The sequence below is a fragment of the Calonectris borealis genome, chromosome 19, assembly GCF_964195595.1.
Source record: "Calonectris borealis chromosome 19, bCalBor7.hap1.2, whole genome shotgun sequence".
NCBI classification, from domain to species: Eukaryota; Metazoa; Chordata; class Aves; order Procellariiformes; family Procellariidae; genus Calonectris; species Calonectris borealis.
In genome coordinates, this window is record NC_134330.1 from 1,903,548 (window position 1) to 1,918,690 (window position 15,143).

General features: G+C 50.7%; 1 protein-coding gene across 6 annotated transcripts in view; it reads left to right on the forward strand.

The window, feature by feature from the left end:
* The window catches only part of MSI2 (musashi RNA binding protein 2), a 262,158-nt gene that overhangs the window by 192,029 nt on the left and 54,986 nt on the right, over positions 1-15,143 (forward strand). For all 6 annotated transcript variants that reach the window (XM_075168323.1, XM_075168322.1, XM_075168325.1 and 3 more), the window contains exon 8: positions 9,872-9,954. In XM_075168323.1, the coding sequence (XP_075024424.1) occupies positions 9,872-9,954 (83 nt within the window). The remainder of the gene's footprint in view (positions 1-9,871; positions 9,955-15,143) is intronic.

Genomic DNA, 15,143 nt, shown 5'->3' on the forward strand with positions numbered 1-15,143 from the left:
AATTTGGATATAATAAAAAATGTAATATTTTAGAAATTTGGTAATAAACTGTGGAAGAATTGACAGGCAGAGAGTATTTGACGCCTGTAGGCAAACAGATAAAGATGGCAGGACTTTGCGCTCGGCGGGCAACGGCTACTGCAGGCGCATTAGGAGCAGCTTTCATTTCTGACGGGGGAGCCTAACTGGGTTAGCGGGCACCGGGGAGCGATGGCCTTCGTCCCGGCCTTTGCTGCCGAGACCTGCCTTCTCGCGGCCGCTCGCTGCTGCTCCGCTTGTCCTTGTCCTCTGCCACGCGGGGCTGGCAGGCAGGGGCAGGGGACCGGGGTCCACCGCTGGCTCCCCGCGGGCAGGTCTGCACCCTTTGGCTGTAGGAGAGGTGGCGAGCGGAGTCGGGGTGGTGATGAAAGTTTTGGCTTGCCTCGTGGCACGGTGAGGGGCTGCAGGGCGCTCATTTGGGGGATGGAAATCAGCGTTCAGATTTGTCGCTGGCTCTGTGTGCTGCAGGTTCGCTTGAAGCATGAGGTTCCCATTCTGGTTGTACACAGATTAATTGGATTTTACAAGCATTTGGGGTTTTCTTCTTTGATAGCAAAAAGAAATCTGTTAGTTTACGCCACGCTTCCCCCGCCCAGCTGCACTCCTATCGTTTTTGTACCACTGACTCGTTAGAGAGCTGGGAAATCTATACCTGAACTGAAAGGAACAGTGAAAAGCTGTGAGGAGCACGGGTGGGTCTGCTCCCAGCGCTCTTGGGGAGCTGGAGGTAAATACTGACGAAAAAGCAAATGCTGCCTGAGATAACTTTCTCCTTCAGTATCTCATATTTCAGCCCCATGCATTAATTCTCGAGCCGCTGACAAAAATGCGCCCGTTGAGACATGATGTCTCCAACAGAGAGAAGCTGAGTCGGGAGAAAACTTTGGGGCCTCCTGTGTAGAAAATTCAGATGCAAAAAATGCAGACGTAAGTGTATCACACGTACATGCAGTTTTTCTTAGGTCACTGCTAATGCTTCTAAATGATCTGTGAATGCATTAATGGTTTCTGTTAATTAACAATATGATAAAACTGGCATTTAGTAAGTTGCTGTGTAGTGTGCGTTTCAGTCATTATGTACTCAGCGCTTTGGTTTGATTTCAGAATGTTAATAGAATAAAATTTTAATGAAGATTTGTTGTTATGAAAAATTTATTACGCAAAGTTCAGGTACCGCTTACATTAGCGCGGTCCGTGACACGCGGTGGGGTTCCCCTTCGCAGCCGCGCAGCCCGGCACCGGTGCTCCGTGCGACCGCGAGGGCTTTGGCCAGAACCGGCATCCTGGCTCTGGCCGTGTGGCCCCTGCAAGGGGAGGCACACGCGCCCCAGCCTGGAAATCTTTGGTTAAAATCGGTCATTTGAGAGAGGGAAAAGGCCCTGTACTCTTATCCTTCCGTCAGGGAAAATCGCTCCCAAAAACCAGTTTGGGTGGATTTTCCCCTGTTCGGAGGGGCAGGCTGCTACAAGGCACAGCGACTGCTCATCCTAAGGTGCCTTTTTTTTTCCTTTGAGCCGTGCTCCCTTTGCAAATGCCAGGCAGTCGTGGGAGGATGGAGCAAGGAGCCTGAGCCTTGCAGCTTTCCAGAACAAAAGCAAGGGGAGTATCTTGCTGGTGCCCTTTATCCAGCTGCGCGGCTGACCTCAGCTCTTTGCTCTCCTGCCGCGCTGGTATTGAAACGCTAGCACCTTGTATGGAGGTTTTGATCTAAGACAGTTGTCTGCTGATTTAATTTGGAGAATTTACTCTCATGTCATGGAGTATATATTGACACTTTAAAGAGCAGTAATACCTGCCTGTGTCTGCCAGGAGAACCTGACTATTTTCCGTACCCAGCCCAAGATGCACATAAACACCAAATGGATGTGCAGGCTAATCATCTGTCTTGATGAGCGTCATTCACAGAAGCGCTGCTAGAGAGCACACTTTACAGTTAAATGAGGATGATATTTTCTCTCTAGACTGTAGGTGTTAACCTTCTCTTTCCCCTTCCATCTCCTGGTGCATCCCTCCCCCAGTCTGGTTGTCGCGAGGGTGGGTGAGATCTTGCTCCCCATGGCGCAGGAGGTGCCTTCAGGTGGTACCTTCAGGTGTGGCCATCGCTCTTCCCGGCAAACCCCTCCTTATGGGTGAGGAGGCAAAATCTGAGACGTGTGCGTCTCAGACTAAGGCTGTATTCTGTCAGTCTGCAGGGAGTTACCTCTTCGGAAACCGAAACCTCTGCTTTTGTGTGTTTGCAGCAGAGGAAATTGGCATAACAGGAAATAACAAGTTAGAATTGACAGCTTTTATCCTGAACCATTTTGAGCTTTAATGAGCTGAGGTGCAGTACGTCAGATGAAAACTTTGTGGAAGGGGGAAGAAACGTGGGACCTGGATCACAAGGAAGATTTAAGCAACTTGTCCAAAGACAAAATTAGAAAGCAGCAGAGACCGGGCTGAGTTTTCGAGTCCTGTCTGGCACTAACAAACAAATGGCTTTTCCCAGAGACAGGATCCTGGGAGGTCCCCGTTCCCAGAGTCTCAGGGTAATGACTTGAATTCCCTTTGCAGACAGCAAGAAGTTAGAAACATCCGTGGTTCGCTGTCTGAGCAATTAAAACATCCCGGCCCTTGTGCGCGGGTCATTCTGTTTGTCTGTAAAGGTGAGATTCGGTGACAGCGATTACAGGACTTGGCTTCTTGTCCCCCTCTCCCCCCCTCCCCTGCAGGTTTATTATTATTTTTATAAGGTGGCTTGGCAGTCTGGGATGCGGTAGCTTACTAAGTAACTTTTTCCCCTCTGATTACAAGGGATGTGTGAATAAAGTAGAGCGGTATTGATTCACACCAATCTATGCATCGACTGTGTGGGAGCCACTTGCAATTCCCAGCAGCACCAGAAAGCTTTGCAACAGGGAGAAATATGACCAGGCAAGTTGAGAAAATAAATTAAACTAGTGTCAACTTTTCTTGTTTCTTCCCTCATTATTAATGGATGGAATGGGGCTTGTTTATCAAGGAGAGGAAAAATTAATTGACACGTGCTTTAATGTTATTATGCCTGGCTTGTCTGGTCACATTTCTTCATTTTTAATTTTTTTTACTTTTTGAAAGGCATTTTATTACAGTTTACAGGACCAGCTGCCAAAACTATTGGTATAAACAAGAAAGCAGGTGCATAAATAATGCCACAGCAGGACTGGACCTTTCTCTGTTTCAAAGCTTAAGTAACTTAAATACGGGGAGAAGAGGCGAGGCATGAAGCGAACACAAATGAGCAGATCAGGTACTGAGACCTAACACAAAAGGGGAATGCAGCCTGAACTAATATTTCCTCATTATAATGCTGTGCGCTGCAGCGGATGTCAGGCTGGATATTCCCATCCGTCAGCACAGCCGTTCGTCAGGCAGCGCCGGGGGCCGCTGGGACCACAGGCCCCCAGGGACCCAGGGCCGCGCTCGCACCGTGCCGGCTGGGTTGGGAGTCTGGAGCAGGACGGTGCCACGGGAGCACGTTACACGTGTCAGAGGAGACTGATCCTGCATTAACGAGAGCACCAGCAGGCGACTGTCGGGTTATTCTTGCTTAGCAGCAGGAGTGAGATTTAAGCAGAGCCTGCATCGCTTATTGGTATGATGTGGACCATGTAAATCTCTCCCCTTCTCCTTTCTGTGCTCTTGTCTCCTGCCCTTGGTCTTTGGGCTTATTGTGCAGGCACAAAAGAGCCTTGGTGATTACTTACTTCCCAGAACCCTTTAAGGAGCTCTCTGGTGCTTTGGCGTGCTATAAGGGCAGTAAGAGGCAGTCCCAGCTGCAAAGACCCTTCAGTCCAACCAGACAATACAGACACAGCTTGGGTGAAGAGGAGCACTGCAGATGCAGATGAGATGAAGCGACTTGCTCCACATCATCGGGTGATCCCGAGACAGCCTGGGAGTTGAAACAGGCTCCTCTGGCTCTCGTTCCAGTGCCTTCATCCACCAGAGCACCTTTCCTGGTGGCTGAAGAGCCTCCTCACAGAGCAGCAGTGCCCACGCGGTAGGCGATGGTGCGTGTGCCTCCGGTGAAGGTGTTTTGGGCTGAGGTGCGGGGCTGCGAGCTGGTGATGGAGGTGCCGGCACCCGTGGCCCTGCCCTGGCTGCAGTGGGTGGTGGGCACCCCGCTGCAGCAGGGTCTCAGTTTGCCCGTCAGAGCCCACCGGGGGCTAACCCCAGCATTAGCCTAGGTTTAACCTTTCTGGCATAGGATGCAATCACCTTGTTTTCCTTGTTTTTATGCACGCACGGGCTTGAAAGAGTGAGACCTTTAACCCGGTAAGCTGCTTTTGTGTAATTCTGCTGACGAGTGACGTCCTCTGTGTGTGCAAACGCAGCTGCAATACATATCGCTGTACACACAGATAAAATCCAGGCTGTGGAAAAGTTGCTGTCAACTAGCAAGAGAAAGTAGATATATTTCATAGCAATGGTGTCGTCATTTCAGCTATATTTTACTGAGGTTGACATAAAACCTCTCAAGTGACGACAAAGGTGTGAAATATAGTTGGTTCGAGTGTGAAAAAACCAAAATGCAGAACACAGGAGCACTGACTGGTATCTTCACTATGGTTTCTTAATATTATTTATGGCTTCTGCTGATTTTTTTTAAATTATTTTAATCTTTTTATGGTTTCAGTCACTTCCTCTGACCAGTGTTTCTCTTACTTCTGGAATACTGTGGCAGAAAGTGCTGCAGCTGAGCTCTGCTTTGCTGCACGGAGCCATCCACCCACAGGCCTGGGCAGCTTTCTTGGCTGAGCAAGGCTCTGGATCAAAGGCGGCTTTTCGGTGCGACGAAGGTGTGTCGGAGGATGCGTCCTGTGCCGTCGGACGTCAGGCCTCTGGGCTGGCATCTGCAGGCTCATTGGAAATGTTTCCAGGGGAACTCAGGGTTATTTAGATACTTGAGACTATCTTGCCTTGCACTAAGAAATACATTTTTCCAGATTTTCCCTCCCCTGTGAATAATACACTTGTATCTGTTTCCTAGTGAAAAAATCTCCTTTTGTGAGTCACTGTTAAAAAAGCACCGTTCTGCCAGCCAGCCGCCCCGAAAGGGAGCTGGTCTGCAGGGGCACTGGGTACCTTCAGCTTGTTGTACTTCAGCCGAAGGCAGCTGCGTCCTCTGGTAATTGACCCCCAAACATTTTAGCTTCTAATTAGCAGATGCAGAAAGTCCCGGCGCGTAAAATAAGCCACCTGAAGAGGTGGCCTCCTGTTCCGTGCCCCCCACGTCTGACTGGAGGCGGGCGCAGTCCCTCAGCGGGACCCGGCCGGAGCAGACCGCCTGCCCGCTGGGCCGCCAGCGCCGCCGGAGCACCCCCGGCAGCGGGGGATGCGGGAAGCGAGCCGTCCCCTTCCCAAAACCTGCTGCCAGGGGAGGCAGGTCAGACCGGAGGGGACCTCCCCGGCGCCTGCCCGGGTGGCAACCTCTGCTGTCCTCCTCAGGAGCCTGCCAGCCCCAGCCTTCATCCCCATCCCTCCGAAATGAGGCTTTGGCAGCTCCACGTCTTCGTGGGCAGTATGAATGGAAGCTGCAAGGCAGCTGTGAGCGTGGTTGTGGAGATCAAACAGGGAGGTTTGCCAGATGTCCCGAGTGTCTCCGTGTTGACGTGCACTTGGGGAGGTAGGAAGGAAGGTGATTTGGGGGTGGTGGGGCCACTTCTCTGAAAAACCCGGCCCCTCTCGGACGCAGGAGGGCTGCTGGGCTGGGGGGAGCGGGTGAACTCGGCAAAGAGCAGAGCTGCCTCGGCGGGAGCTGCGGCTCCTGAGGCCCTTTGGCGTCTGGAGGAAGAGGGACCCCGAGCAGAGGTAGCACTCGCCGCCCTGTGCCGACGGGCCGCCCGCACGCCAACTGCGAGGACGGGTTCACGTTGAATTGCTGGGCCTTCTTACGCAGAACTGCAAAGCAGCTTTTCCGCTGGCTAGCCCCCTCCATCTCCGTCCTTTGCCCAGATCGTTCCTGGCAATTAGCCGGAGCCCCGCACACGTGCGGACGCCTGCGCTTCCCACAAGCGGAGCAAACCCTCTCCCTCTCAGGCGCAGGCTTGCTCCCAGCCGCCGGGACGCTGGGAGATCTCGCGCATCGTTCCGGTGGCTGTCAGTGCCCATTAACCAGCGGATGAATAGAGTGAAATGGCTCCTTTTTCCGAGCAGATGCTAAAGGAGGGTTTTTTCACCTGAAGGTCGTGAATACATGTCTCGGCTTCCTTTAGTGATCGCGCTTGGCTCAGAGCCTCTCGTTTGGGGGCATCTGTTTGCCTCTTATTTTATTTTTTCCCTCTTCTTTGTCTTTTCTTTTACAGAAAAGATTATTCAAATGAATATTCAGTTTTATTCATTTGAATAAAAAACCCAACCGCTTTACTCTGTTAAATGCTTATCTCTTAAATAGAGCTTGTTAGCTTCCAATAATAGCTTCATTCAGAAGGATGCGGTATAATTTCATTTTAAAATGTGTGCTCCTTGACAACCGGAATCCTATTTATGTCACCATTTTAAACAGCCTTCTTTGTTTTGTGTTAATCTTTTTCATACACTTTCCGAGAACCGTTTTTTTGTTGACTCTTAGTACCTCTCAGAAGAAATAATTGTCTATTTAGTCCAGGAAGGTTTCTGAGAGTTTTGGTAATTTAAAAATGAGCATGTATTCATTATGCTAGCTAATAAGGCATGCATGGAGTAATATTTTTTTGTGTGTGCAATTACTAAAAGTTGGAATCTGATATTCAGAAAGTGAAACAAAAAAAGGACCCATTACTCGTCACTTTTATGAAGTTTTTAATTCTGGGCCATATGATCTCTTGGGGATTGTTCATTTAAGGAGCGATAGCATCTCTTGAATAGCATCCTATGGATTTTAAGTGCCTGTATGCGTGCAGATTAAAATCCTCTCTGGTTGCTTCCCAATGAGTTAAAGATGTTGGTAATCGTAAAGGTAAAACACCGTGAGCCTTCAGCTACGGAGCGAGAGCCCGGCGTGGGCTGCGAGCCCCCCGCCCGCTGGAGCCGCCTGCCCTGCCCGTCTGCGGCTCCAGAGAGGCAGGAGTAAAAGGTGGTGCTGGGTTTTCTTACAGACCCAGTCACGTCTGTCTGTTCTTGCCAAGCCAGCTAGACTGGCCTGTGCGAAGTGGCATAGATCTTTTAAAAACCTGCAAATGAGTGTTGACACCTATGGATTGTTATTTTATTCTTGTTATAAAATCTGTAAATGCAGAAAGCTGGGTGGCTATCTGATTTAATCAGACAAATAATTTCTTGATAAACCTGTGTTTAAGCCATATGGAGTGGGAATGAGAATGGGAAACGTCTTTCCAAGTCCAAATGTGTAATGACTGCAGTGGGCTTTCTTGCGGTGTTATGCATATTAAGGCTAATATCCTCTAAATTCCCTTTCTCTCCTCCATCCTGGCAGTGAGACCTGACAAAAGTTGAAAGAGAAATCCTCAACTGCAGTACTTGCTAATGAGTTACTAATGATGAAGATGTTGCTGGTGCTCAAACAATTAATGACTTGTAGACCCGGACTGGCCGTCTCGTTGCGCTGGGCAAAGCTGGTCCCCAGCGGCACGCTGCTCCAGCTCCAGTAATTGCCCGACGCAGCGTGCTCCGGGATTCCTGGGATACCGTATTCAGCCAGTTAACCACAAAAATTTTAGTTTTAACTACAGGTCTGTTTAAGGTGGATTTAAATGGAGTAATTTAGAAGGCAAATGAAAGACTTGAGTTAAGTAAAATACTTCAAGCTGCTACATACTTTAAGTGCAAAGTAAAATAGTGTTCTGAGTGCTGGGTTTGAGTGTGATGTGCTGTCGGATGATGTGTTATGCCTTGGAGGAGATCTAGAAACTGATTCTGGTGTTTTTCCCCCAAAGAAGAGGGTCCAAAAAAAGGCAGACCATTGCTATGTGTACTGTGCTTTCCCAAACAAGCCAGCTGGGAGCTGCTCGGACCTCGCCTCGGCCAGTGCAGGAGCCAGCAAACACACTTTACAGCTTCAAATATTGTAGCCTGCAAAATGTATCTTGTACCTGCAGGTTGCCAAAACCTGTATAGTTTTAGTATCTTCTGCTGTGTCCCATCAAAGCAAATCTAGCCTGTGTTTAAAATGAAGAAGTATTGCTTTGGGACCCCAGCGCAGAAACTGCCTGCTGCTGGGCGCTTGCTGGGAGCAGGTTGGGGGTGGCACTTGGGACCAGCAGGACATGACCGCGGCACTCACTGCTGCTGGAGGGGGAGCAGGCCCCGCACTGGAAGGTGCTAATTGCAGGTGGGAAGTGTCAGTAGCAAAATGGGTTTGCGATGACGCTTCACCGCTGTATTCCCAAACAGCCAGGGGTTGGGATGGGCAGCGCGGGATGGACGGGCACATGGCCGATAGCAGATGGGAGCCGGCTCCTTCGGAGTCAGCAAAGACAAAACTGCTTTGCCGCCGTGCATGGCTGAGCGGAGGGGTGCTTACTGGGCAAAACTATAAATGGAAATAACGCCGGGCAGCGTTTGTTTCCCCTCCCTCTTCCTTCCCCCGTCGCCCCAGCCAGGGGATGGGGATGCCCCAGCTCCGGCTCCTTTGGCTCACAGCCTGGTGCGATGGAGACGTTGCGTGCCGTTTCACCAGCATTGAGTCCAGCAGAATTTTCAGTGCAGTTTGGGGGTTGAAGTTCATGCTGTTGTTACATTTTTAAGATTTCATTAGCTTAATTTGTGTCGATGTTGACTCATCAAGCCTTTGCCAGAAATGTAACACGGTAGATTGTTTTTTGTTTGTTAGCTTGATTCTTTTTTTTTTTTTTAAGGAATGAGCAGGGAACATGACTGGGTATAGCTGTGGTGGGCTGCCAGATTTCCTTAGTGTGGCGTGTGTGCAGCCGCGTGGCCCCAGCAGAGCAAATACAGTGTACAGCTGCGGGCAGGCAGCAGGCATCAAACGGCCCTAAAGCAGCCCAAATCCACGGCTCCTTTGAAGCAGCAGTGGCAAAGAGAGGAATGATTAGATCAGAGGCCTTAGATGTAATGGTTTCTTGGAGGCCTCAGGATGTCCTGATGAGGTATTAAAGGAAGTAATTCAGGAAGAAAGGGACAAATATCCACCTCCGGAGCCCGGCTGACCCGCGGGGCCGGCTGCATCCGCACGGGACGGAGCTGCGGTGGCTGCGGCTGCGGCACCGGCCCCGGCACGCAGCAGCGGGGACGTTTGGTGTTTGCTCAAAGCGAATGGAAACACAAAGTGCTGTTGCATGTTTAGGGAAGCATTGGTATTTTTTTCCTCGCCAGGGGTAGCAAGGGGTAAATGAGGAATCATCCTCTGTCTTCCCGGATTTTTATTTTTTTGGGTCATGTAATGAGTCAGCTCTAATGGAGAAGTCCCATGGAATTAAACAAGAGATAAAATCAATATGGTTCCATAGAAATATAATTGGGTTTTGTAGAGATTGCTCTTAAAAACCTATAAGGTGTAAAAGAAAATACAGCCTTAGTTTCTGAGCCATCATGTAACCGGGGTGTAACTATCCATTAAACTCTGCAGGATGGATCAAAAAATCCATAAGGAGGTTTTAATTCTCCATTAAATCCCATGGAAGAGCTGGAACAGAACCATATTAATTTTCCCTGAGACAATGCTTCTTCCCGCCATTAGTCTGTATTAAGTTCAGCAACAGCTCCATAGACAGCAGGTGTATTTACACGTGCATAGTTTTATGAAAGTTTTCCAAAGTCCCAATGGCTAAGTAATGCTTTATTAAAATGAAATCTGTTTAATTTAACTAATATTTTCCTTTTCCCCTCCCCTTTTTGTTTCTTTATTAAACAGGATTTGGCTTCGTAACTTTTGAAAATGAAGACGTGGTGGAAAAAGTCTGTGAAATTCATTTCCACGAAATCAATAATAAAATGGTAAGTTGTTTCTGTTCCGCAGCGCATGTTGGTGGCAGCGAGCTCTCACCCATTGTGCCGCGCCTGGGTGCTGACCCTTTGGGACTACCTTCTCCGTGAGGTTAACTGGGTGCTGGGCACACTGTGCCTGGTGGAGGTGTCATGGGGACAGGCTGCTGAGCCTTGACCGTGGCTTGCTTGGACCCTGCTCCTGCCCCGCTGCCGCCAGGACGGGTGTCTGTCCCCGCCACGAGCACAGGCGTTGTCTGCGGGCTCAGGCAGCCGCCCCAGCGCAGGTGTTGGTGTGGAAGCCAAAGGGCTGAAGATGGCGTGAGTCACCCTGCTCAGCTTCTTGACCAGCCTTGGAGAAGCCCTCCTTCTCCCCCCTGCCCTTGGGAAGAGCCGCGGCCGCCGCTGAGCGGCTGCGTGAGGGGTTTTCAGGAGGGAAGTGGACTGGGGGAGCTGTTACAGACCGTGTGCTCCCAAAATAGCTGTTCTGGTCAGGCTCCCGCGTCCTGATGTTGCTTTGACGTTGCTGCTGCCTGCTGGACCGTGTCCCCTGGGAAATCGTGGCTCTCTGCCACCGAGCCGCAATCGCTTTCCACCCAGGCCCAACCTAGGAGCCAGACCGGGGTGAAGTTTCTCCTAAGTGACAGTCAGGTCCCAGGTTGCAGGTTGCCCTGTCAGTAGAGCCACTGAGTCAGATGAAAAAGGGCATTTGTATTTCAACTGATGCAGTAACTTTGATATTTTCAGCTAAAATATTCTTTTTCCCTTTGTCAAAACATCCTTTGCTTCTCAAATGTGTATCCAGATATGCATTGTATATTGGTCTGATATGTATTCACAGACTTTAAATTCAATAATAGAGCTTTTAGTGTGGATAAGATCAAAGCAATCTCCTTGGCATATGCTGGAGGCCTGATTCAATATTTGACTTGCTAATTTTTCCCAGGGCACTGAAATAATATTCTTCATATTGTTCCTCGCTGCAATATGCATCTGAAATAAAAGTAAGGGTCCCCTTGGCAAACTGAGTGGTGGGATGGCAGGGCAGGGCTGGGGCGGTTCCCCTTGCCCAGCGGGAAGCCTCTCGCTCCATCTCTGATGGGTGCCGCGGGCTTTGCCTCTGCCCTGTCCAGGCATCTCGCTGCCTCCCCAGCCGCCTCCTGCCTCTGGGGTTTCCTGCCTGCCACCAGCGATACCTCGCCCGCGACGCTTGTGGCTTGTGGGGAGGCTCATTCCCCTCTATAGTTACTAAATGCTGATTAATCTGCCTTAAAACAAAGCAAAAAGAACAAGCCCCAGCCACTCCACCCCAGCATCCAGACAGACCCAGTGACAAAGTAGAACTGCTTGGAATGTAAATTTAGGTAAGACTTGTCGGTTGGGAGGGAAGAGCTACAGCGCCACACTCCAGGATTTTCCTACCACTTGATCGCGGGTGGGTGCGTGTCAGTCATACTCCGGAGGTCTAGTTATTTCACACAACAGGTTTGTCTCTGGAGCAAGGCTCAGCCGTCGCCTGATGCAGGTCAGCACTGCCCAGTGTTGCCCTGGTGAGGTGCTGGATGTTGGCTGGAAGGAGCAGCAGGGTGGTGGTGTGTCCCAGCAAAACCAGCACCAGCGGCAGGGCAGGGCGCATTATTTGATGCTTCCTAGTGGGATCGGCACTCCTGCGCTGTAAAAATCTTACCCAGCTGTTTGCAGACCCCTGCGAGGGGAGGCGTGGTGGGAGAGTTGTTGGGAGGATTTCTTCCCACATGAAAGGCTGCACGGGAAGGTAACAGCGGTGCAGGGAACATGGAGGATGGGACAGGGCAAAAATGCTCGAGGAACATCACAAAGAGCAAAAGAAACAGTGTAGGCTGTTGGTGTTTTGTTGTTGCAGATAATTAAAAGATATTTTTCCCAGCTCTCTGTGCCTGCGTGGTGCACGATCCAGGTGCCACGATGCTTTGAGCGTTCTCTTCTTGTCACTTCTTCTACAGCACTAATTTTAAAAGCAGCCCACGAGGGAGGAGATGAGACATGATCCTGTCTTGGGACTGACTCATCGTATTGCTGATGTGTCTGCAGATTAATTACCAAACCCGTGCAGGGGCAGGAGAGCTTGTGCGCGCGTGTGTGACAGTGAGCTGGTGCAGATGGCCGGAGGTGACACACAGCTGGCTGGGGGTCAGAGTTAGGCGCAGACGTATTTTCCGCAGCACCCTCGGGGACTGACCACTCGGGCTTCGTTTTTAACATGTCCCCCTCTAGCGCTGAGCTGCGAAGGGGACGGGTTCTTGGAGCCCCAGCTCGAGGCGATGGCGTTTGCAGCCGCGTGGTGAGCTGGGACAGGGGCGCCCCGTCCCCGTCCCCATCCCGGTCCCCATCCCCAGGCTGCTCGGCTGGGGCATCCGCAGCTCCGCAGGCACCGACTCACCCCGAGCTCGCTCTTTCTCATCTCCTGAATGCTGTCATTTCCCAAAACGCGGGGGCAAGCAAAGGGTAGCAGGGCTGCTGTTGTTCACGAGCCTATTTCTAGCCTCCTGTCTCCCTGGCAGGCTATTTTTAGCCCACCCATTCTGCTTCTGTTGCCATCCGTAATGCTTAGAATGTCAAATGTAATATTAAACAAGCAGTGTGAAAGCGAAAAGAAAATGCCAGTGAGGTATTTAATAAATGAAACTTGGAATTTACGTGGGAGGCCAAAGATGCTCTCCCAACATTGTGGGGGGGAACAAATAAAACCCAAACAAGCTACCCCCAGAATATTGTTCCTCTGACAGGAGCAGCCTGCTTTGCAAAGAGAAACCTGGTGTTCTAAGGGGGTGCAAAAGTAGCTGGAAAAGAAACATGATGGAGTAATTTATTTTCCTTTAGATCCCACTAAAAGAGTCGTTCACATCACAGGTACGGTGGGACAAGCACTGGGAAGCGGTCAAAAATGTTAGCTCTTTTAAAATAGGCTTTGACGCTGCATAGCACCTGTGGCTGTTGCTCTCTGTCATGGTGGGATTTTGTGGGTTTTGTGGTTTTTTTGTTGTGGTTTTTTTAATGTATCAGCACTCTTCAGGCTTCTCTCCGGACTGGCAGCCTTCGCTGTGTGGTGATGTTTTAGACATGTATATCATACACCACGTGCCTTTGGGTTTTCATCCAAATACTTTGTAGTCTAAGGCACCTCCATCCCTGGAAAGACTAAACTGTGCACCTCATGCAGAAGGCAGGAGGGCGCACGAGACCACCAGTGTCCGAGGTCCCTGCAGTGACCGGGAGGGAAGGAAACCCAATGTGCAGCCAACAAACCACCTCCAACCTTGCACAGACGTTTTGAGAAGCCACTGGGTCCTTTGCCCAGGAGGTCAACCCCCAGATGTGGTGTTGGGCCTCGTGCATGATCCTGCTGCTTCTCCAGTTGGTGTCTTACTGGTGGCAGTGATGGGTTTGCTGGCTGCGTTGGGAGGAGATACGTGGAGCGTAGTGCAGGGGTGATGCATGTCATGCTGCTCGGCTGTTTACAGGCACGACCCGGGGCTGCAGGCGTTTGGGGTGTTGTGGGTAGCTGGTTCTGGAGCAGATGTCTTTGGGGAGGCTTGACCAGACGACCCCGCCATCTCTGCACACGAAGCACCTGGGTCAGGAAGTGGCTGTAGGGCTGAAAATGAGATGTGGCCTTGGCTTGCCCAGAAGGCATGTCAAGGGACAAAGGGGAAAGTTACAGGACATGAGAGATTTTCTTGTGGGCAAGTGCTTAGTCTGGGTCCAGAAATCACCCTTCTTCCCTGTGAGGAAACAGTTTTAGTGCTGTGGGCATGTTTTGATGCTTTTGTCCCAAATCTGCAAAGCACACAAGCTCATCACACCTTGCCACTCCCTCACCCTTCCCAGCCCTCCATTAACCCTCGCTTTACACTCAAAGCAAGTAACCAGAGAGTTAAGAAACAACCTCCACTGGCCAGAAATTAAATGCGGCACCTCCAGTTCGAGGACCCTACTGCAATCCCTGGGAAACTCTTAGGAGTTGGGGTTGTCCCTTCATTTGACATATCTGTAGGACCTACCAAAAGGGAGCTGTCATTGTGAATTGGGCATATGGGCACCGAGGCTAAAAGTGTGCCTGGCTCTGGGGAGTCTGGCTGTCAGCAAGTCACGGGAGAGCATCGCCGCTTGTTTCCTGCTGTAGGATCACTGCCAGCTGGTAGCGCGGGAGCCTGACACGCGGCTGGTTGGTGTGGGAGAGCGTATATGGGCACCGCTGTGAACTGTCGTGCAAAGAGGCCGACGGTCATGGCGGCAGGTTCTCTGCAGAGGGCTCATGGCAGGAGTGAGGGCGACAGGACCCCGTGCAGGGCGGTGCTGGGCAGGCAGGTACGCAAGGTGTCACTGACAGCAGCGGTGCTAGGGAGAGGCTTTCGAAACTCCATCCGCCAGCTGAAGGACACTGCAGACCACTTGCAGGTTGGATGCGTTCCTGTAGTGTTGTCTTCAATGTGCTTTACATTATGTAGCTCAGGAGCTGTACAGTGACGCTGCCCTTGCCAGGTTCTCCAAGGGTGGCTGGGTTCTCCAGCCCGCACAGGACGAGGAGCTGCCCAGCGCCGGGTGTTCTTAGGTGTTTTGGGGACAAACCGAGTTGATGAATCACAAGGAACCCTGGCAGACTCCTCTGCTCTCCCGTAGCTGCCGACTTTTCCTCTTACGATCTGAGGACATGCTGAGCAGCTTCTGACCCCATTGTCCCCACCCCACCTTTGTCAATGATCTAATGTTTTTTTTTTAAATACGCTTATAACCTTTCTTCTGTTGCCTGGTGTAGCCCTGCCTTTGCGGCAGGACTGGGCAAATACATATTTCTCTGTTGGAGGAGCGATAGTTTTGGCTTGCGGTGGCACGAATGACATGGTGTCCCCAAGGTAATCGAATCTCAATTAACTGTGAATCGCACGTTGCTGGCAAGACAGAGTTGCCTTGTCTTTGGGTGGTAAAATGGTTTTTTGTGCATTGTGAATATGTGCGCATTCTGCCTTCCTCAAAATAGCCCTGGTTTCCCTGGAAAGCTGTTAGCCGTGGTTTTTGAGACATCCTGGTGCTGAGAGCTGACAGCCTGGGTTGTTGCGTGGGGTATAAGAGGCTTTTCACTCCCCATCTCATCCGTCCTGGGTTCTAGTGCGTTTGACTGCTCGGCTTGACCCAAGAGTACCCCAGTGTAAAGTTAATTCTCC